This window comes from Penaeus vannamei, chromosome 6 (assembly GCF_042767895.1).
Source record: "Penaeus vannamei isolate JL-2024 chromosome 6, ASM4276789v1, whole genome shotgun sequence".
Taxonomy (NCBI): Eukaryota; Metazoa; Arthropoda; class Malacostraca; order Decapoda; family Penaeidae; genus Penaeus; species Penaeus vannamei.
Genome location: NC_091554.1, coordinates 4,929,170 through 4,954,169, shown reverse-complemented (window position 1 = coordinate 4,954,169; position 25,000 = coordinate 4,929,170). Strand labels below are relative to the sequence as shown.

General features: G+C 39.8%; 1 protein-coding gene across 1 annotated transcript in view; it reads right to left on the bottom strand.

Annotated features, from left to right (window-relative positions):
- LOC113824985 (multiple C2 and transmembrane domain-containing protein) overlaps window positions 1–25,000 on the bottom strand; it is a 99,995-nt gene that overhangs the window by 27,987 nt on the left and 47,008 nt on the right. Inside the window, exons 3-4 of the mRNA XM_070123218.1 lie at window positions 22,638–22,662; window positions 10,360–10,483 (exon numbers count right to left, since the gene is read on the bottom strand). Coding sequence (XP_069979319.1) covers window positions 10,360–10,483; window positions 22,638–22,662 — 149 coding nt within the window. The remainder of the gene's footprint in view (window positions 1–10,359; window positions 10,484–22,637; window positions 22,663–25,000) is intronic.

Genomic DNA, 25,000 nt, shown 5'->3' with positions numbered 1-25,000 from the left:
TATCTCTCACTCAGTCACATACTCATTCACATACACACATATATACACACACGCACACACATATATACACACGCACACACATATATGTACACGCACACACATATATACACACGCATACACATATATACACACACGCACTCACTCACGCACGCACGCACGCACTCACGCACGCACTCACTCACACACGCACTCACTCACGCACTCACTCACTCATACACACACACACTCACTCATACACACACACAGTCTCTCTCTCTCTCTCTCATTCACTCTTACTCACAGAATTTTTTTTCACACACTTACAAAAAATAAACAAATCTACAATCATACAAGCAAAACCTCTTATCAAAATCATACACCATCACTTATCAACCCAAAACTATTTTTTTTTTTTTTTAAGTTCTCTATAAAATCGACTTTATGACGTGACACAATGACAGCGCTGAGTTGCATGGCTGTCACGGTCGCTTTAATCCTTCTTATCAGAAAAAACGATTATAGATAAGCCGATTTCATCAACTTTAGTAATGAATAATAAAAAATTACACGTTTTTCACTTTTTTAAAAGATCCGTTAATATTAAAATTAACTTTCTTATACGATTCGATAATAACAAAAAATGAGGTTTTACGCTTTCTTATAATCATTATTATTACTATTTTTTTTTTTAATAAGATCTAATTTGTATATGGTTGGTTTGTTCATTATCCCCAAAGTATTACATATCAATACATGTTATCCAACTAAAATAAAAATGAACAAAAATAAAAGTTCATTCCCCACAACCATGAAGGAAATAAATTATCCAATCCATTAATTAAGCGTGTTGGAAAAATATTTCCACATCAACTCGTTCTTTCCAGCATCAACTTTCCAACATTTATTTCCCAACATCAACCATCCGGCATTAACTTTCCAACAGCAACTTGGCCGAAGCCCTTATCTAACCAGAACTCACCAGTCAAAGCCAACTCAACGCACGATTGTTCAAAGTTCATCCGATACTCACATCTCTAATCACAGACCTCGTGAAGCCTGAGACTTGGCATTGGGTCTCACGCACTGAAAGGGTTGGAATGAACCGGTTTCTCTCTCCTGTATGGTGGCCGGTTTGGGCAACAAAGACTTTCTTTGGGCGGTTGGTATGTCTATCACACAAACGAATATATCCACATATCCACATGTATACACACGCATAGATACACATGTACACACACACACACACACACATACATAAACACACAAACATACACATATCACCGTCACAGAACCATACACACACCACAACTCTCTCCCCCTTGCTCCATACACAAAGACAAACACATGCACACACACACACACAACCTCAAACACATGCACACACACAAACACAACCTCAAACACATGCACACACACACACAGAACCTCAAACACACACACACAGAACCTCAAACACACACACACACACACACAACCTCAAACACACACACACACACACACAACCTCAAACACACACACACACACACAACCTCAAACACACACACACACACAACCTCAAACACACACACACACACACAACCTCAAACACACACACACACACACAACCTCAAACACACACACACACACAACCTCAAACACATACACACACACAACCTCAAACACATACACACACACAACCTCAAACACATACACACACCTCAAACACACACACACACACACCTCAAACACACACACACCCACACCTCAAACACACACACACACACATACACACACCTCAAACACACACACACACACACACATACACACAACCTCAAACACACACACACACACATACACACAACCTCAAACACACACACACGCACGCGCACAGCCTCACACACACACACACAACCTCAAACAAACACACACACACACTCCCCGTAACGCACACACATACTCTTCTCTTCCCTTACATTCCTATTTCTTCTCGTGTCACCGTAATTAAAATCATCTCGGTAATTCCACGAGGAAACCCTTATTCTTAAGAGCCTTCAGCCTGCCAAAGAACCACCGAGGAGAATAAGAGACAAAAGCAAAAGAAGACATAAGAACTTCGATAATGGAGAACCGTAGGAAATGGCAAACTGCAAAAATACTAAAGTGAATAACAAATCAATAATAAGAAAAAAACAACGAATTAGGTAGGAAACAGAACCACAGAGAATACCAAAGAACTGATTTAGAGAAAAACAATAGAGAGAACAAAGACCAACTAAAAACCGCAAAAATAAAAGAGAAAAGAAAAACACAAAGAACAATAAAGAACCACACATATTGTAAAGAACAAACGAGACAGAACCACCAACATAATTAGAAAAAGACACCGAACAAAAGAGAGAGAGATTTCATATAACAAAAGCAATTACAGCCACATGGACTAAACGAGGCAGAAAACACACACATACGCTTAAACAAATAAACAAATGAGTTACGAATAAACATATACATACAAAGAGATATAGAGAGAGGAGGAGAGGGAAGAGGAGAGAGAGAGAGAGAGAGAGAGAGAGAGAGAGATAGAAATAGAGAGAGAGAGAGAGAGAGAGAGAGAGAGAGAGAGAGAGAGAGAGATAAGATAGGGAAGAGGAAAGGGAGAGGGAAAGGATAAGGGAAAAGGAAAAGGAGAAAGAAGAAGGAAAGGAAGAAGAGAGGGAGAGACAAAGGTAGCAGACAACACTCCCCCATCCCCCACCCACCCCCCACATGGAAATCCACAAAAACAACAGCAACAAAAACAACAACAGCAGCAACAACAACAACGAGGAGGAGGAGAATTCGAACAAGCCCGAGTGAGAAACCCCGAACAAGGCTTTCATCAAAATGCAGATTCCCACGCTATTCATGCGAGATGGAGGAGGGGGTGGAGAGAGGGTGGGGAGGGGGTGGAGAGAGGGTGGGGAGGGGATGGAGAGAGGGCGGGGAGGGGGTGGAGAGAGGGTGGGGAGGGGGTGGAGAGAGGGTGGGGAGGGGGTGGAGAGAGGGTGGGGAGGGGGTGGAGGGAGAGGGTGGGGAGGGGGTGGAGAGAGGGTGGGAAGGGGGTTGGAGAGAGGGTGGGAAGGGGGTGGGACGGGGTGGAGAGAGGGCGGGGAGAGGGTGGGGAGGGAATGGAGAGAGGGTGGGGAGTGGGTGGAGAAGGGATGGGGAGGCAGTGGAGAGGGGGTGGAGAGAGCACGGGGAGGGGGTGGAGGAGGGTATTAAGGGGGGAGAGGGGGATAAAGAGGGTGAGGTAGGGATGGGGAGATGGAGGGGGTGGAGGGGTTGAAGGAGAGGTGTTAGGGGAAGGGGGATGAGGAAGGGATTTAGGGAGGGGATAAAGGGGGAGGAGGGGGTGGTTAAATAAGAAGAGGTTGGAGGAAGGGAGTGGGGAAGGTGCTGGAAGAGGGACTGGAGGAGGGGGTGGGGGGAGGAGGGGCTCTGCTATCGTCAGCAACATCCTGAGCGATGCATCACACGTAAGCCGAGGCACGGGGTGGGGGGGGGGAGAAAAACAGGAAGGAAGGAAGGAGGAAGGAAGGAGGGAGGAAAGGGCGAGGTAAAGAGAGGGGGTAAGGATGGAGGGAGGATATGGCAAGAAGAGATAGATGGAGGGAGGTAGGAAGGGGAGGGAGAGGGGAAAGAGAGGGGAGGAGAGGAGGAGGGAGAAAGGCACAGGAGGAAGAGAGGGAGGGGGGAAGGAAGGAAAAGAAGAGAGAGGAGAGAAGAGAAAATGAAAGGAAGACAGGAAAAAGAAAAAGAACTAGAAGCCCTCAGAGAGCGCATACCTCCGCCAAGGCAATAGAATAATAATTATTCAAGCGTCAAAAAAAGTCGTCCATTAAACGCAATGCTAATAAATATAATAATAATAATAAAATAATAAGTAAATAAATAATAAATGGCACCCCTAGCAATAGCAACAGGGACCATCGCCTAAGACACACCTCTGGCAAAAAAAAAAAAAAAAAAAAAAAAAAAAAAAAAAAAAAAAAACGTAAAAATATATTTATATTTTTTTGAGTTCTCCGGCGAGCCATCAAACAAACTAACCAACGCTACCAATAACACAACCCCCTTGGCGGAAGTAATAAGATAGAAAAAGAAGCGAGATGAAGAGAAGAGAAGAGAGAACATCAACAGCAGATTCAAAGAAGATCAATCACACTCCCCCCTTCATCCCTCATCCTTTCAATTCTCCCCTCCCTCCTCCCTCCTCCCTCCATCCTTTCAATTCTCCCCTCCCTCCTCCCTCCTCCCTCCATCCTTTCAATTCTCCCCTCCCTCCTCCCTCCATTCTTTCAATTCTCCCCTCCTCCCTCCATCCTTCATCCTCCCCTCCTCCATCCTTTCAATTCTCCCCTCCCTCCATCCTCCATCCTTTCCATCCACCTCCCTCCTCCATCCTTTCCATCCACCTCCCTCCTTCATCCTTTCAATTATCCCCACCCCTCTCTCCCATCCTTTCCATCCTCCCTCCATCCTCCATCCTTTCAATTCTCCCCTCCCCCCCCCCTCCATCCTTTCCATCCTCCCCCTCCCCCCACATCCGTTCCTTCAACCCCCGCAATATAGCAAAAAGCTATCCCCTCTTTCCTCTCGCACAACTTGCCTCTCTCTCTCTCATTCTGCAAAACAGTCACGGCCTCTGCTAGAGCTCAGAATAAAGCCCTTTATCACACGCGCAATATTGCATTCTTCCCCCTGATCTCCAGTGTCTTAAAGTGCTTCCCTTCACACTCGGAGAGGGAATAAGTGTGTATAGCGAAGATCATTTTATTTCATAAGGAGAAAAGTGTGAATAGCGTTTCATAAGACGAAGAAAAGTGTCAATATCGAATATCTTGTTTCATTATACGATTATAGCGAAAATTCGGTATTTCATAATACGAAGAAAAGGGGAAACAGCGGAAATCCGTTATTTCATAATACGAAGGAAAGTGTGAATAGACAAAAACCGTTATTTCATAAGACGAAGAAAAGTGTGAAAAGCGAAAATTTTGTCATTTCATAAAATTACATACATCTTTTAAAACTGTATTCTAGTGAGGAAAAAGTATGCTTTTAAAACCCATCCTAACTTAAGCTGGTAGTTAAACCTGACATCACCCTTCCGAGGAAAATATGAAAACTCAACTCAAATTTATTTATTTATTTATTATCTTTTTTTTTTGTTTTTTTTAACTATGCGGTCTCCCCCACCACATGCGCTCACCACCTCATCCTCATCGTCGTTACCCCCTCACAAGCCTCATAAGCACCTGCCGTTTATCATAGCGTCCCCTCCCTTCTCCCTCCTCCCCTATCCTTCCTCATCCTCTGTATCCTGTGGCTCCTCGGGGGAATAATGCGGAGATAATGGAGAAGGGAAGGAGAGCCTGGCGATGAGGGAGGGAGGAAAGGGAGATGAGGGAATACAGGAGGAAAGGGAAATGGAGGAGGAAAGAAGGAAATGAAGGGGGAGGGAGGGCAGGAAGGGAGGGGAGAGTGTAGGAAGGGAGGGGAGAGTGTAGGAAGGGAGGGAGAGTGTAGGAAGGGAAGGGAGAGTGTAGGAAGGGAGGGGAGAGTGTAGGAAGGGAGGGGAGAGTGTAGTAAGGGAGGGGAGAAAGAAGTAGGGAGGAAGGTAGGGAGGGAGAGAGAGAGAAGCGAAAGCAACAATATTATGATGGTAATCATAAAAATGGTTATGATGATAACAGCAAAACAATAACAGTGACAAAACAACAATTCTACTAATAATAATGACAATGATGATGATAATGTCGGTAATGATTGAGGATGAGGATTACTATCATCATTATCATCATCACCATTACAATTGTTCCCTTCTCTTCCCACCTTACCATCAAAAAAAAAAAAAAAAACAAGAGAAAAAGGGCGAGAGAAAGAAAAAATAAAGAGAAAGAGGAAGATGCCGAATCACTTTAGGAACTTCACAGGCCCTTGTAGATCTATGCTTGTCTGCATATTTTGTGGCCTGTACATCTGTGTCAGTCAGCCATTCATTCAGTCAGCCAGCCACTCACTCACTCACTCATTCAGCAAGGCAGCCAGTCACTCATTCATTCAACAATGCAGTCACTCATTCACTCATTCAACAAGGCAGTCAGTCACTCATTCACTTATTCAACAAGGCAGCCAGTCATTCATTCAACAAGGCAGTCACTCACTCATTCATTCATCAAGGCAGTCAGTCACTCATTCATTCATTCAGTCAATCAATTAACCTGTCAGTCACTCAGTCAGTCAATTTGCCTACCTATTTGTAAGTTACATAGAGTTCAAACGAATGAAAAAAATGTAGGAGGGAGAATGTGAAGGAAATAATAACAAAATAATCAATCTTCTCTCCCCTTTTGCTTTATTCATCCATTCATTTAACATTTCTTTTTAACCCCTCCCTCCCCTTTAATATGAATATATTATTCTTTTGCAGAATTTTCTTTCTCTCCCTTTGGTTTCATCATTCAAAATTCCCTTTCATTTCTCCTATCTTTTATGGCCTCTTTATTTTTTCCTTTTCATTTCTACCATCTACTACTACTATTGCCTTGTTTATTTATTAATTTACTTATCTATTTTTTCTTTTCACTTTTCATTTCCTCTTCTTCCGTCACACACACACCCACAAGCACAAATAAATACATATAAGAGCGCGTACACAAATAGACACACACAATCACAAATAAACACACATATTATATCGACATTCACAAACGCACAAATAATCACACACACACACACACACACACACACCTGCAGGTCAAGCTAGCGAGCGTTGACCTGAGATAAGCGGATCGACTTGCCTTAATTGTATGGTCTGGTAATCACGATTCGCCGTGAGATGCGAATAGGAGGAAGAGGGGAAAGTTTAAGGAAAGAAACGGCAGATGAAGATGAGAGGAGGAAGGAGGGAAGGAAGAGTGGGAAGGGGTGGGGAAGGCAAAGAGGGAGGGGGTGAGGGATGGGGTGAGGTAGGGGGAGAGAGATAAAAAAGAGAAAAAGTCAAAGAGGCGAAAGAATACGAATAGAAAGGAAAGAGAGAGAGAGAGCGCGAAGAGCAAAGAGAATAAGAAATTCAAAGACAGGCCGTCAGACTGAGACTGACGAAGAAAATTGACAGACAAAGAGGAAGAGCATGCACGAGTGCCTAATCGTGCCAGCTGGAGCATGCGGTAGGTGGCACCTCAGTGTCTCGACGGATTCTTTGACCTTTGACCTCTGCGAACGAAAGGGAGTGAAAGAGGGCGGAAGAAAGGGGAGAGACAAATAAAAATGAGATTATGAGAGTTGTATGGATGGAAGGGGAGCACAGATCAAATTGAAATAACGAAAAGGAGAGGGAGAAGGGGGGGAATTAGAGAGAATGTGTGAGAGAGAGGGAGAGAATGTGAGAGGAGAGGGAGAAGGGAAGAATATGAGAGAAGGAGAGGGAGAGGGAGAGGGGGAGAATGTGAGGGAAGGAGAGGGGGAGGGGGTGAATGTGAGATAATGTGTGAGAGGAGAGGGAGAGAGCGGGAGAGAGAATCTGAACGAGAGAGAGAGAGAGAGAGAGAGAGAGAAATGAGGTATATACAGAGAGAGGAAACAGCGGATAAGGAAATTCCAAAACTCTCCGATGAAAAAAAAAAAAATCTATCGACTTACATCTATCCTACTATATCAAAAAAGGCTAACCCCCTTTGCTCCTACACAAGGAATCCATCAATGCAAAAATCTGCAAAAAAAAAAAAAAAATTCTTCCCAATTCCAGGATTTCCAACCTGACATGTCATACGAAGTTATGCTCTCGGATAAAAAAACTTCTGTCAGAGGAATTACGATTGCTTTACTTTTCACCATTTTAAACTTTTTAAAAAATTATCAATCTCGTTCTTATTCTTCCTCATAGTTCTCGTTCTTCCCTCCGCCGATGTATTATTATCTAGCTTTTCATCTATTATCCTTTTTATTGATTTTTTCCATTTTTTTTTTTTAAGCAAAACAGGAAAACATTGCGACGGAAATCCGCTACATTCCCACGACGAATATTTCTCTGGTGTTGGCCTACCCTTTCCTGTTCGATTTTTTCTAACAATATATTACAATGTCGTCCTGCTTTTTTATTTACATATTTATTTATTCTTTAAGGCCACGTCTCCTCTTTCTGCTCATTTCTACAGAGGAAAATGGATGGATGAGGAGAGAGAGGGAGAGAAGGAAAGGGAGAGGGAGAGAGACAGATTGAGAGATGAAGAGGAGAGGGAAAGAGAAGATGAGGGAGGGAGGGAGGGAGAGGGAGAGGGAGAGAGAGAGAGAGAGAGAGAGAGAGAGAGAGAGAGAGAGAGAGAGAGAGAGAGAGAGAGAGAGAGAGAGAGAGAGAGAGAGAGGAAGGAAAGAATACATAAAAAAAAACATTGTAAAACGAGACGGAGAGAGAAGAAAAAATTAGATCAAACGACAAAAAATGATATAGTAGAGGGGCCCAGTGAAAGAAAAATAAATAAAAAAGGCGAACAAGCGGAATACAGAAACGAAAATGACAAAAAAAAAAAAAAAGCTCAGTAAAAAAATGACGGGAAAACATGCACAATAACGACAAAAAAAGAAAAGAAAAAGGAGACTTAAAGAGAGAGAAAAAAAATCAAACGACAAGAAAAAATATAATAAAGCAAGAGACAAAACGTTATCAGAAAAAATGACACATCCAGGAATTTAATAAGCTTTCACCGATACATACACCAAATTTCCGATCCGACTCAATAAAGGCCATTTCCGTTTGCATCTCATCAAAAACCATCTTTCTGTCAACATTTTAATATATATTTTCTTTTTCATCTCATTTATCCTCTGTCTGCTAGATTTTTTTTATTTGGTTCTCTCTATTCATCCTTTAATCTATTCCCTTTTCTCTTCCTCCTCCTTCCCTATCCTCTTTCTTTTTCTCACCTCTTTCCCTACACGCTCCTAACTAGCCCAATACTCTATGGAATTAGTTAGCTCTTAGCTGCCCGCTCATTTTAGTAGGTCGTGTGGAAATCATGTTGAACAGATTGCAAAGGGAACGACGAAGGGAAGGGCAAGAAAACACACGAATATGCCGAAGGCCTTTTCACTATTGCTTCGTCAGGGCATATGCCCTGACGAAGCAATAGTGAAAAGGCCTTCGGCATATTCGTGTGTTTTCTTGCCCTTCCCTTCGTCGTTCCCTTTGCAATTAGTAGGTCGTGTAGTACAGTTGAAAACCGTAAAGATCAAATTACATGAATATGGAGAAAATAAAATAAAAGGGGAAACAAAAACAAAAACAAAAAAACTAACATAGGCAAATGAAAAGGAGAGAAAAAGTAATAGAAAGGAAAAATGAGTTTTCATATCCTCAAATAACAAAAAAATCAATAAATCACACCTATATATATGCACTATATCCATATTCACAAACGAAAAAAAGTACAATGAACTACCTTCTAAAACAGAAAAGAAACTATGATATAACCAGGAAACTCTCTCCCTTCCTTCCTTCCTTTTTATTTTATTTTATTTTTCTTCTCTTGCCACATCTTGAGGCTTCGCGGTGAAATGCATTCGTTAAATAAATTTTCCTTTGATGCTTCTACTGCAACTGACGGATCTTCAAGAACCATTTATCCGCATCCACATTTTTCACGTTTGATTTGCTTTTAATATATAAAATTAAAACTCCATCAGTGAAATTATTAAAACGGTGACATATATATCATTATGTCTACTTCTAGTAAATTCGTATTAACTTCTTTACATATTGGATCTGTGTGTATATCTATACTGATTGAGGGATGGATAGATATAGGTAAATATAAATTTATATACTTAATCTATATCTACATCCATCCATCTTTAAACCTGTAAGAATAATACATTGATAATATTGGCATTGATGACTTCTATAATAATAATCATTATATAATAAAAAAATAATAATAACGATAACACTAATAATAAAACCATTAATAATAATAATAATAATAATAATAATGGTAATACAATTAACAGTAATTGTAATAATCATAATAAAAATTAACAAAGTCATTAACTGAATAACAACAAAAAAGCACATTCTCTTTCCCCTCTCTTTCACTCAGAGAGAGAGAGAGAGAGAGAGAAAGCCATAGAAAGATGGAACAGGAGTGAGATAAGAGAAAGAAAAGAACAAACCAAAAGAACAAAAAGAAAAAAAAAACAAAAAGAACAACAGTCCGCCGCCCAAAAAAAAAAAAAACAGAAAAAGAACAAACCAAAAGAAAAAAAAAAAAAAAGAAAAAACACCCCTCCACCATCCACACATAAAGAAAGAAAAACACCCACATCCACACACAGAGAACTAACCCCCCAAATCAACGCCCAACTTACGCGCAGTGTGTTGAAGAAGGCGGTGGCGGAGGGTTTGTTCGCCAGGCTGACCCTCGGACGCTCGCCCTCCCCCCCCTTCCGAGGCTCCAGAGGGGGGGACCCGCCGGGGGAGTTGTCGCCGGACCTGTGGGAGGAGAGAGAGAAGGGGGGCGTGAGATGTGCGTTGGTGGTGGTGGTGGGGGGGGGGGGTGTTGGAGGTGATGGTGGGGGGGTTGAAGGTGATGGTGGGTGTTGGAGGTAGTGGTGGTGGGGGGGGGGGGTGTTGGAGGTAGTGGTGGTGGTGGGGGGGGTGTTGGAGGTAGTGGTGGTGGTGGGGGGGGTGTTGGAGGTAGAGGTGGGGGGGTTGGAGGTAGAGGTGGGGAGGGAGGGTGTTGGAGGATAAGGAGGTGGAGGAATTAGAGGATGAGTAGGTGGAGGAGTAGGTGGGATTGAGGAATAAGGTGTAATTGGAGGAGGTGGGGTGGCATTGGATGATAATGTTAAGGAAGTGGGGATAAAGGGGAAAGAAGAGGATAAAGTCGGAATGAAGGAGGAGGTGGTGGTTGCATTAAAGGATGAGGAAGAGGTAAAGATGGAAATAGAGGATGAGGATGAAAATGATGTAGTAGAAATTAAAATGAAGGATGATGTTGAGGAGGAGGAGGAGTAAAAAGTAGGTAAAGTAGAAGAGAAGAGGAGGAAAAAATAAGCGTTTATATGTGTTCAATTAACTAGTCCTATTCAACTTATCAGATCATAACCACCAAAGTCCCCATTAAACTGACCATGCATTGGTGTATTATACTGAACTCCCCGTCACGCAATATATATAATATATATATATATATATATATATATATATATATATATAGAGAGAGAGAGAGAGAGAGAGAGAGAGAGAGAGAGAGATTAATAATCTCTTGTATATAATCACACTCCATTTGAAAGAACAATAAGTCGATACCCTATTAAATACAATGGGTCAAAAAATTATGTGAAAACAGGATCCCCGTGATAACAGCATCCTCTCTCTTTCTCTCCCCTCTGTTTCTTCTCTCTCTTCTCGTTCCCGCGCGCTCTCTCTCTCTCTCTGTCTGTCTGTCCCTCTCCCCCCTCCCTTCTTTTCCCCCTCCCCTCCTCTCTCTTCCTCTCCCTCCCTCCCTCCCATGAGAGGAATTGAAGGATTGAAGGCTAAAGTTCAAGAGGATCAAGGAGTATCCCTTAATCACTAATCTTAATCATTCCTTTGACAGAATTACCAATTACGACAATTCCTTTGAAATCATTAAAAGAATTCATTAGTAATCACGGTACGTTTGTAGATAGGATTACCATTTTTTTCGCTTGATATTTTTTTTCTTCTTATCGTGCGACCTTTAAAGCAAAATGAGGACGAGAAAGGTAACAAGAGAGATGTAGAAATAGATACAGATGGAGATACAGAAATATAGAAATAGAGACAGAAAATGAGATAAATCTATGCAGATGTACGAACAGATAGATAAATAACTAGACATATAGTTGCAATAATGCCGATGGATACAATGACGATGATCACCTCTAATCATTATCCACACAAAACAATCACCAAAAAAATCACACACACAACACAAATCTAGCCTCCCCATCCGTCACATATAAAACACAACACCTCCCCCCATTTTTTAAAAAATCACAAAATCCCCGTTGCTGTTTCCAAATCAACAACCGGCTTAATTGCACACGACATTAGCATATCCATCCCCACGGATCCATAAAATTACTGACGTTAATCACCCCAGTGAGTTGTGACGAACGCTATCACACCGATTTACAACGATGAAAGAGAACTGGAGAGAGAGAGGAGGGTGGGGGAGAGCGGTGAAAAGAAAACGGAGAGAGGGAGACGGAGGGAGGGAGGAGACGGAGAGAGGGAGGCGGAGGGAAGTAGGGAGAAGGAAAGGGAGGATAGATAGACAGATAGACAGAGAGAGGAGAAAGGGAGAGGGAGAAAATACGATGATGATAGTGATGGTAATACTGCTGGTGACAATTGCCATGAAGAGGTAATTATAATACTAATCATAATGAAAATATAAATATTGATTAACAATAATAACCAATAATAATAATAATTGTTGATCATGTTTATCATAGGTAGGAAAAAATCATTATTAAAGTAAAAATTCTGAAAATAATGACTACAATAACAGTAATAACATCCGAAATTAGCACAAACAAGTAATTACAATAAATATGATAAAAGGCAAAAATGATAGCAATAATAACAGCACTAATGTTACGATTACTTTGTAAGTAATAACAGTAGCAATAAACGATACCTCAATCGTAAGTCAACAGTTAAATAATTAGCCATCCCTAACAAAAGTTCAATAAAAATGAGCTATCCCCAACAATTTTAGAAGTGATCTCCCCGTATCAATTTCAATTTAAGTCTCGCCTTCCATAAAGAAAAGAAGAGAAAAGAAAAAAACTGTCTAGTCTCCACCCTCCCCCCTGGCTTTACCACCTAAGTTCAGGCTAATAAGCGTGTGCCTAATATTGCTAAGTGGTGCTTCCGGCGAGCGTTTGGAACAAACTTGCTCAAAATGGACTTTCTAGGTAATTTGGTTTGAGTGTATATATATATATATATATATATATATATATATATATATATATATATATACAAACATACATACATGCAAAACGTACGTGTATGCGTGTGTGTTTGTGTGTCTCACTCTCACTATCCCTTCACTTAGTCTTTATTTCTGTTATTGTTTTATTACTCCATTTTTCTTTATTTTTCTCCCTTTTCATCCATCCATCACATGAATCATACACGTTTCTCTCCATTTTTTTTCCATATCTCGCTTACACCCACCCCCGTCCATCCAACACTCCAGTTCCAACGAAACAAGACCTCCAGCGCCTTCAAACATGTGTAACGAACGACCTGAGCCTCCAAAATTTATTAGGAGGTCGTGACCCTAACGGCTACTTCGCCTAGAGAGGAATAAATGACCTGGCTTAAGCTTGATTAAGGTCACTCGTCTATCACGTTCCAGGACAGACAGGGCAAGGGGATGAGAAAGAGAATGAGAGAGAGAGGGGGGGAGGGAGGGAGAGATTGAGAGGGAGGGAGGGGGAGAGAGAGAGGATAAGAGGGAGGAAGAGAATGAGAAGGAGAAAGAGAGATAAACATAGAGAAACACAGAAAAAGAGAAAGAGAAAACGAAGGAACCTACAAGCAGAAATAACTACAGTAGCTTTCCCCCCCCCATCTTCTTTGCAGACACCCAAAGAAAGACAGCCGCTTCACAAAATGTTTTTCCGACCGACAGGAATTCTCAAAAAATAACCACCAAGACCACTTCGCTACTCCCACAACCTCAACCAACCTGAACCGAACACAAATATTTTCTTTCAAAAGTTTACAAAAGGAGTAATCTCAGCGAAGAACCTCCCTCCCCCCCCCCCAATCGAAAGCAAAAGCCATGCAGAATAACATGAGTCATTGGGGATCCCGTCTATGAGAGCAAACTGATGGCAAGCTAACGGCCGAATTGGCTGTCAGAAGGGGTAGGTGTGGGAGTCAAGGTGGTAGGGTCTTGTTTTGCAGTGTGTGTGTGTAGGGGGGGGGGGCGGCTGAACGGTTTCTCGCGAAATGAGATTAGTGAGAGGATCGGTGAGGTCAGATAAGTCAGAGGAGATTAGTGAGAAGATTGGTTAGATGAGATAGGTGATGTAAGATTTGTTAGAAGATTGGTGTGAGATAAGTAAAATAAGATTGGTTAGATGAGATCGGTAATGTGAGTTTAGTTAGAAGATTGGTTAGATGAGATATGTGATACGAGATTGGTTAGATGAGATATGTGATGCGAGATTGGTTAGATTAAATTGGTGATGTGAGATTCGTGATATATGATTGATGGGATGAGATAAGCAAGATAAGGTTGGTGATATGAGATTCACGAGATGGGATTGGTCATGAAACTGACAAGACTTGACACGCACGCACACGCGCACACGCCCTTATACAAAACACAGACGCACATACAGACATGAGACATACAAGTTGTTCCATAGAGACATAATGGAAACAACCGGAGAGGGAGAAGAGAAAATAAAATAAAAGAGAAGAGAAAAAGGACTAGGAAATAATTGAGAAGAGAGATAAGAGACATCGAAGTATTACATTCTTCCATATACTGTCCAGAGGCAAAATATAAACAAAAAATTTAATATCTTACAAGATAACTAAAAAAAATACCACTTATTTATTATTAGAATATTCATCTTGTTGAAACATGTCTTGATTACCTAATACTTTATTTTCAGAAATAATAAATAATACAAGATAAAAATATTATAACAAATTGGGTTCTCCCTTGCTGGTAATACTGCCCGACGTTGCAAGCCCAGAGAGAGAGAGAGAGAGAGAGAGAGAGAGAGAGAGAGAGAGAGAGAGAGAGAGAGAGAGAGAGAGAGAGAGGTATGAAGAAAAATGAGTATCTCCACAATACCAGAGATGCATTTAACCGGTTTCGAATATATCTTCGCCAGATATACACGAGAGAGAGAGTGATAGAATGGTTCAAGCGAGAAATTGGATAGAGAGAGAAAGAGAGAGAGAGAGAGAGAAACTGGATCTCGAAAATTCGTTCTTTTCAGCTGACTCTCCCGAAGACTATTGCTTCAAAGGACTGCAGAGGAGAGACGTTAGCCGCGTTCATACTCGTGTGAAGCGAGCGACTGGGCGATGAATAAATAAATAATAAATATAAATAATAATAAATATAAATAATAATAAATATAAATAATGATTAAATAATAATAATAATAATAATAATAAATAATAATAATAAATAATAATAAAGAAAAAAAGCACGATCACGAATGGATTCAGTGCACACGTAATCGCACGAACATGCACGCACGTATGCTGACATGCATACGTACAGACGTACATATACATTCACATTCACTTTCCTTCCCTCCCCCCCCCCTCTCTTTCTTCCCATCTCTCCCCCTCTTTATCGCTATCTTCCCCTCGCCCAAGATTCCAAAAACCCGGATCAATGAAGGTCTACGTGGCCCGATTTTCAGCCCAGTGTCACCGGCAAGGATCTCTGTCTCCAGCCATCTATCACGGAAGGATTTCTTGAGGTCAGACAAGGAGCGAGACAATGGCGTCCTGCGAAGTTCCACGTCATCCTTTAAGGAGTTTTTTTTTCGTAGTCTATTTGTGTTCGAAACTGTTGAACATATTCCGAATTGTCTCTCATTCTCCTATTATTATTACTACTACCATTATTATATTATGAATCATCAATATTACTGATTATTATTAACATTACATCATCATAGTCATTCTCATTATTATCAATATTAGTATTCTCATATTATCAATACTATCGTTATTATTGTCCTTGTTAAGGCTACGTCGGATTCTTATTTCCATTAACATACCTTTTATACTTAGCTATACACATATACATGTATAATCGGGTTATATATCGTACTCCGCGGATGCATCTATTATCTATCTGAATTTATCAGTCTATCCTATCTATGTACACAGATAAACATTATAAATATAACATTAGTAAAAATGAATATAAATAAAAGTAGAAAAAAAACAAGTAAAATTCACAGAACCGTATTAAAAATAAATAAATAAATAAATAAAATAAAATTAATTCACCATTTTCATTTGTTCTTCCTTTTTTATCTTTTACCTGGAGACGTAGAGTTTAATTTATTCCCAAAGATAAAAAACTTTCTTGTCAAAACTCTAAGAAAGACTTCCCACACTGGAATCTATTAACGGAAAGACAACGGAAATAAAACTGGAATAAAAAACAGTAAAAACAAACGTGGATAAAGAATAGAAGAAAAGGAAAGGAAAAGTCATGAAAAAGAAATCAGTATGGGACATTAGCCAGAGTTTGAGAATGCTGGGTGTAGGCTCCGATATCAGAGATTGAGTGAAGAAATTTATTTTTTTTTTAGCCCTTTTCAATCCATCTCCCTCCTATTTCTTTCCTCTGTTCCCCCGCCTTTCTCTATCTCTAACTCTACCGTTCTCTTCACCTCTTTCTTTTTCTCCCTTCACCTTTCTCTCATTCTCTCCCTTCACCTTTCTCTCATTCTCTCCCTTCACCTTTCTCTCATTCTCTCCCTTCACCTTTCTCTCATTCTCTCCCTTCACCTTTCTCTCATTCTCTCCCTTCACCTTTCTCTCATTCTCTCCCTTCACCTTTCTCTCATTCTCTCCCTTCACCTTTCTCTCATTCTCTCCCTTCACCTTTCTCTCATTCTCTCCCTTCACCTTTCTCTCATTCTCTCCCTTCACCTTTCTCTCATTCTCTCCCTTCACCTTTCTCTCATTCTCTCCCTTCACCTTTCTCTCATTCTCTCCCTTCACCTTTCTCTCATTCTCTCCCTTCACCTTTCTCTCATTCTCTCCCTTCACCTTTCTCTCATTCTCTCCCTTCACCTTTCTCTCATTCTCTCCCTTCACCTTTCTCTCATTCTCTCCCTTCACCTTTCTCTCATTCTCTCCCTTCACCTTTCTCTCATTCTCTCCCTTCACCTTTCTCTCATTCTCTCCCTTCACCTTTCTCTCATTCTCTCCCTTCACCTTTCTCTCATTCTCTCCCTTCACCTTTCTCTCATTCTCTCCCTTCACCTTTCTCTCATTCTCTCCCTTCACCTTTCTCTCATTCTCTCCCTTCACCTTTCTCTCATTCTCTCCCTTCACCTTTCTCTCATTCTCTCCCTTCACCTTTCTCTCATTCTCTCCCTTCACCTTTCTCTCATTCTCTCCCTTCACCTTTCTCTCATTCTCTCCCTTCACCTTTCTCTCATTCTCTCCCTTCACCTTTCTCTCATTCTCTCCCTTCACCTTTCTCTCATTCTCTCCCTTCACCTTTCTCTCATTCTCTCCCTTCACCTTTCTCTCATTCTCTCCCTTCACCTTTCTCTCATTCTCTCCCTTCACCTTTCTCTCATTCTCTCCCTTCACCTTTCTCTCATTCTCTCCCTTCACCTTTCTCTCATTCTCTCCCTTCACCTTTCTCTCATTCTCTCCCTTCACCTTTCTCTCATTCTCTCTCTTCACCTTTCTCTCATTCTCTCTTCTCCTTTCTCTCATTATCTCTCTTTACCTTTCTCCCATTCTCTCTCTTCACCTTTCTCTCATTCTCTCTTTACCTTTCTCTCATTCTCTCTCTTCACCTATCTTTCATTCTCTCTCTTGGCCTTTCTCATTCTCTCTCTTGACCTTTCTCATTCTCTCTCACCCTATCTACATAGCCTTCATTTACCTCAAAACAAAACTAGTTAAACCACCTCCTAAGGCAACTAACAGGGTGATAACAGCCTCCCCGCCCAATCGCCTGGTCTTCGCCGCTAGCTTTTGGCAGAGAATGAGCATCGAGGGAGGAAGTGTTATCATTGCCAAAGGTCGTTAGATGCCTTCACCCTTTTTTCGGAGAGGTTTCTCTCATTCCCTTCTTGTCGACCTCTCTCGCTCTCTTTACTTCTTTTCTCCTCTCTGTTTTTCCTCTGTGCTCTATCTCTCATACTTTCTCTTTTCTACCCCTCTTTCTTGCTTCCAATATCTCCTCTCACTTACTTACTATACTGTCTCGTCCAGTCTCTTCCAATCTCTCTTTTTTCTATCTCTCTCCCTCTCCCTCTTTCTCTCTCTCCCTCTCCCTGAAAAGTTTTCAAGTTTTAAGACCGAGGATTATTGCCTGGGTTCGTATGGAAAGGGGGAATAGAAGGGTGAAGAATAATAGAGAGAAGAGGATTGGATAAACACGAGAGAGTGAATACAAGGGGATGAAATGGAACATCGTGTTAGCACAGAAGGGGTGAGAATGAATACACAAGCACACCCAAGATGATAAGGTGTAATTGCAGGCACGAATAAAAGCGCGTAGTCACACAGAATGAATGAAGAAAGTGTTAACAAATGGAGTGGTTCCTTTCGCTCTCACACAAAATCTTAAATTTACACTCTCTTCCCTCTCTCTCTCTCTCTCTCTCTCTCTCTCTCTCTCTCTCTCTCTCTCTCTCTCTCTCCCCCTCATTCACACTCACATCCATCCACCAAAATGAGCAAGGATAGCAATGCGGTGGAGCCAAGGAACAAAGGCAGCCATGATAAGCTCCATAAAGCTATAAAACTTCAAAACTCAGGCGAGATATGAGACTAAGCGACGCCCTCATAAGCTCACACCTTCAATCCTTTGCTTTGATAATCGTTCTTCTATCGGGCAATAGATGCGATATCACGTCTATTGTCCGATCGAGCGATAGGGGGAAGAGAGAGAGAGAGAGAGAGAGAGAGAGAGAGAGAGAGAGAGAGAGAGAGAGAGAGGGAGGGAGGGGGGGGGAGGAGGAGGAAGAGGGAGAGAACGAGAAAGAACAAGAGAGAGATCAGACAGGAAAAGATGGGTACATATAGTAAAAATCAGAGACAGATAAAGAATACATGCTTATAAGACAATAGAGAGTGGCTGAGAAAATTACAGTCAAGAACAAAGGATGAAAAATAAATAGCTGGAACAAAATGGAAAAAAAAAATTGAAAGATTATAAAATATGAATAACGAATACTCTTTTCTCTTTCTCTCCCCCTTTCTCCCTTCTTTCACTGCCCAAAAAAACACTCCATTTAAAAGTATTCCGTATGTTTCTGCAACATATATATATAGATCCCTCTCTGCAACAAAGTGCTCCGCAATATCCAGGCATTGACAGTTTGAAGTTTACTTTGCAAATTTGACACGTAAGGACAAAATTTTGCATTTTCAAACGGCAACGTGATATCATGGTTTCCCAATATCATATTCGTTGGATTAAAAAAAAAAAAAAAATGTTATTTTTTCTATTCGTGAACATAATGCCATTAATTTTGCGGTAGATGTATCATATTGAATTCAATGTTATTGTATACCAATGAATCCACTATAATTAGCCACATTCCGTCTACATTTACATCAACTTTTTTCCCTTGTAGAATTTACGTACTTATTCACTCACTCATTCTACACATTCACTCCTTGTGTTGATTCATTAACTGAATCTTAAACACAAATTCCTTTTTACTGTTACTCTTATTTCTCTTAATCTCATTCTCATCCTCTCGTTTCATCATCGTCATTTGTTTTCAATAAAAAATATCTATTAAACCATCGTTATCATCACCATTACCACTATTGTCCTCATAATCTTAATCATCATCATAGTCTTTATCCCCATTTTCATAATCATCACAATCACTGCCTCTATCACCATTTTCATAATCATCAGCATCACCATTGCCTCTATCACCATTTCCACAATTATCATTCCCAACTCACGAGAGTTTCCCCAGCAGAATTGACCCTTCCGTTCTTCCTTTAAAGACCATTCCGGCTCCTTAAGATAATCAAGTTTCTCGGCGATGCTCTCCACTCGCCTCGTGCTGAAGCTGCCAAAGCCTCCAATGGTTGGTTTGAACGGCGAAAGTTTGGCTTCTGTAATACATTTTTTTTGCGATGTATTTAAGGGGAGAAGTGAGGAAGCGGGGAAAGGGGAGAGGGAAGGGGGAAATGGGAAAAGAGAGATGAGGAAAAAGGGAAGGAGGATAAAGGAGAGGGAAAGGGATACGGGAGAGGGAAAGGGATACGGGAGAGGGAAAGGGTTAAGGGAGAGAGAAAGGGATAAGGGAGAGGGAAAGTGTTAAGGGAGAGGGAAGGGGAAAAGAAAGAGGGAAGGGGAAAAGGGAGAGGGAAGGGGAAAAGGGAGAGGGTAGGGGAAAAGGGAGAGGCTAGGGGAAAAGGGAGAGGCTAGGGGAAAAGGGAGAGGGTAGGGGAAAAGGGAGAGGGAAGGGGAAAAGGGAGAGGGAAGGGAAAAGGGAGAGGGAAAGGGTTAAGGGAGAGGGAAAGGGTTAAGGGAGAGGGAAGGGGAAAAGGGAGAGGGAAGAAAAAGTAATAGGAAAAAGAGAAGCAAAATATCAATGACCGTTATTAGCTATCCCTCCTTTTCTTCCTAAGTGTCCACGAAATGTGTCCCAATCTTTATCATTTAGCACATCACTTCACATCCTTCCATAATTTAATCATCGCAGCCCCTCATTTCCCTCCCCTCTCACTTTCCCGAATTGCAATTGCTAATGAAATGTGGCGTCAAGTACCGTAGACTTTCGAGCGTTATAAAATTCAGGGCCATTATTAGATTCAGAGTAAAAACTCTCACCTTATGAGCATAGGCTATCGCCTTAACGAAACGGAGGGATAAAGAAGAGGGAAAGACATACGTTAGTGTATTTTATATATGTATCAAAATGAAAATGAAAATATTAAAAATAACAAAGCAATCTCCAAAGTAACAATGATAATTGTTATAAACATTATACACAATATTTGCAGTAACATCGAGAGCAATATCACTGACATTATTGAAAACATTGATAACCGTGGGTATCTTAAAAGTAGGAATGCACATACATATGTAAAGTGTTTGTGTGTGTTTGTAATAAGTATTATCTCTACAACTATTATCGTTATTTGTTTATACAAATTATCTGTTAACTGGTATAAGAAATATGTTCACAATTCACTACCACTAAAAAAATACTGCTAAACATAACTACCACACATTACAAGCAAGTCTTCAAGTAAAAATTTAAAATCAAATCACTTCTAAGTACATTAAACTTTTAACTGATAAAACGCTTAAAATTTCTATAAATATAACGTTCACAAAGCGCATGAAAGCATTCGACAAGAAAATAATATATATATATATATATATATATATATATATATATATATATATATATATATATATATATATATATACGATTAGAATGCACTCCATCGAACCAACAGGCGAAAGCAAATAAGTCTTAAAGATAAGAAAATGCAGAGAAACAGACGAAAAAAAATCAACCCTGAAATTATCTAATGACAATGACTTCATAATATAGAAGCTAAATAATAAATGTATAACAAGCAACGAGCATAATTCCGGTAAATTCTTTCACTTTTTCCGTGCTTCGCTTTCACTCTCTACTTCACTCTTTTCTTCCGTTCTCACTTCGTAAATTTAAATGAAGCTCTCCCACACCCGATGGTTTATGTTACTCGATGTTTATGCTTTGTTTTTATCTGTTTAATTACTGTTTTTTCCTCTTTTATTCTAAATTAGTCTAATCGCTTTTCATATCATGATTCTTCAACCACCTACATTTCCAACATATCACCCACAGAATCATAATGAACACATACAAAAAAGTACAGGCGCATACAGGGTCCAATATCACTGATGTGAGAACTGATATGGGCTATATGGGCCACGTCTCACTCTTGCCAAGAATCACTACACTGTCCTTCAATTTTCATTTTGTGGTGTCATGAATATTTCATGACACCTCAAAATGGAAATAGATTTTTAGTGGCCATGAATATTTCAAGGACATCCGAGTGTAAAAGCCTATGCCAAAACCAATATGGAATGAGCCATAAAAGGAGGCGGCTCATCCATAACGGTGCCCCCATAAAGAAATGGGAGAAAATGCCGAGGTGTAATGAATATTTCACATGGGAGTATTTTGTACCGATACTTCTTTTACACCTTGTCTGAAAATTCACTCTCCAAGGAATATATGTCACATTGGGCGATTTATTTTTTTCTGTGGTGTCATGATGTTTCACGTGGGAAATTTCTTTATACTAATACTTTAAATTATTTTAATTGCTTTTTTATGGAGATTGTATGTGACCTCGGATAATTTAATGCTTTCTGCAGTGTTGTATTTCACGCGAAGATATTTTATACCAATGCTTTTATATATTTTGTATTAATTATTATTTTTTTTCTCGTCTATTTGTCTTTTCCCAGAATTTTTTCCCACTCATTCTATAGGATTCGTGACCACATCCTTCTCCTAAGACAATATATTCGAAAACCTGAATAGCTGTTACAAATTTTCGACTGAAAGCAATGAACCAAAATATCAAGCACAAATAAGAAGATATATACATTACAAATACTCGCATATTAAAATAATAATGATAATAATAATAAAACAGCGCACCACACAGAACATACTGAAATACAGCATAACCAAGATACAGACCTTTTAAGTGGCAGCACCTAACAAGCAATTTTTAAAAAATCTTTTACTCGCTTATCAACACACCTTGAAGATCTCGATAAAGCACAGTAAGCAGAGATATCCAAAGAAATTCTTATGTAAAAAAAGAAAGGTTATAAGTTATAAGCGTCAGAAGATAATATATCCTGATTATAACTTACGTATTAAGTGAGTGTGAAGATAGTGCTATACATGAAAGAGAAAAAGTACATACTTTAATCAAAAAATCATTTTTCAAAAAACAAGTCATGATGAAAGGAAATTCTATCTGGTTCTAACAGGTCTTCACTTTCACACACACGGCAAAAAATCTACTTGCTGAACATGAATCATGTCAAGCACAAAAAAAATTAACACTGTAATATTTATCAGCCTACAACTCCACTGATCTATATCAATCATATCGTAAAGGCGATAAATGCGGAAAATACGCATTATATTACGATAAAGTAACATAACCACATAACCCAAGGTATACAACACACTTTCCTCGTTTCATTTCACTCTAAAACACCTCCCCACCCCTTAAAAAAAAAGCAATCTGCGACACCTTTTCGTCTGGCGATGATCACATTTCCATAAATAAACCTCGCTCTCGCTCGCTCAGCTCTATCTCTGTATCTTCCTCTCTGTTTTTTTTTTTTTTTTTTTTTTTTTTTTATCTCTCTCTGTCTCATATAATATATGGGTACATGAAAACAAAATGATGTCACAGTAGATTATAAAATCCTATTTCCTACTGAAGCAAAGAACAAAAAGAAAAAAGAAAACACTGAATACTTTTAAAGGAAAAAAAATATATATCAACAAACATTTACCTCCAGAAGGAAAGATAAATATACAGAAAAAAAAAACTCGGGCACAACTCTCTTGCAGTTATATCCAACTCTCGACATTTTCCCTTTCAAATATATTCACTGTCAATAGAATATATTCGTTCATTCTGATACCAACTCATTGCTGAAATATATCCCGTTATATTCAATGATACTTTGTTTATTCAGGATATCCCTTCCATACAGTAGCTCTACGGGTCAATTTAACTCTGAATTGCTCTCACGCGTTTTTATGATTTAGAAATGATAATTATCCTATTTCTAAATTAATGGAATATGGCTAAAAAGTCATTACGAGGATAGGATATGCTCCGATACAACTATCAAATAGAAAGGTGACCACAACCTAAAACTGGACTTTACCAAATGAATTTAAATTCATGAAGTAAATAATTTATCAATTTCTGCGCATTTCATCTTTTTTTCTCTCTCTCGCCTTAGCTGTATCTGTGATGACTCTGAAACACCACTCTCTCCATCTCTTGAATATCAAGTCAGGTAAGTCATCTCAGTCCCGGAAGTGCAGGCCACAAATCCAATTATGTAAACCAGCGAGAATAAAACGAGTGATTTCATTGCCTCGTAATTTGCTGATCCTACTTCCGTCATTTTTATTATGATTATCCACACTTCTCTTTAACTCGTAAATTTCCTTTCGGTCACTATGTCTTTAAAAAGTCATGTTTTTCCCCTTTGGCATAATCTCTCGCTCTTCTAAATCATGGTTCCTTCTTATCTATTAATATTTCACTGTAACCATAAAAAAGTTTAATTTCACTAATATCTGATTAGTTATTTTACAAAAAGATGCAAAAAAATGCCAAAAAAAAAAAAAAAAATCACTTATCATATCATTTATATAAATTAATACAAAGATAAGAAAAAACATCTGCTACATATAGGAAAGGCACGAACCACATTAACAAGCCTTAAAAAGTTAAGCCTCTAAAAGTTTAAGAGAGTCTAAGAAAACATTTCCTTATTTCCATATTATGTCGAGTTTCATGTTTTAATGAATTCAGGAGCGATTCTCCAATTCGCTTTCTAAGTTCCTGTACAGTGACGAGGATATATATTATAAAATATTTTATTTAACTTTATTTTTGTTAAATATCATGCAAAGGGAAACAAGAAGACGAAAATATGTGAAAAAGGACACGGTAACACCATCATGTCCTCAGTAAGTGCTAGTATATAAGCCACTATCAACGTAATACTCTCTTCCATTACAGTAACAGCCGCCGCGAGTAACCACATAGAAAAAATCTTTATACCACCACTACTACTACTTCTATACACCACTCCACTCTTTGGGTTTCCTTGGGTCGTTTTCCAGCCTTCCTCATCTCTTCTCGTCTCTTCTTTTTCCGTCTTTTCTCTTCTCTTTTTTCCTTGCCTCTCCTCTTTTTTTCTTGCTTCTCCTTTCTTCTCTTCTCTTAACCTCTTGCTTCATCTCTTCTCACCTCCTCGCCTCTCTCTTTCATCATCTCACCTCTCCCCTTTCTCCTCTCCTCATCTCCCTCCTGTTCTCTTCCCATCACCTTCCTTCCTCTCTTCACCTCCTTTTACACCTCTCCGTCCTGTGTTCAGGAACCTCCCTTCCCAATTTCCGAAGCGAAAATTTGCTTATCTGCTCCATAACCTCGCTCTCTCGCGGGATCAGGGAGAGAGGCGATCCCTTAAAACCA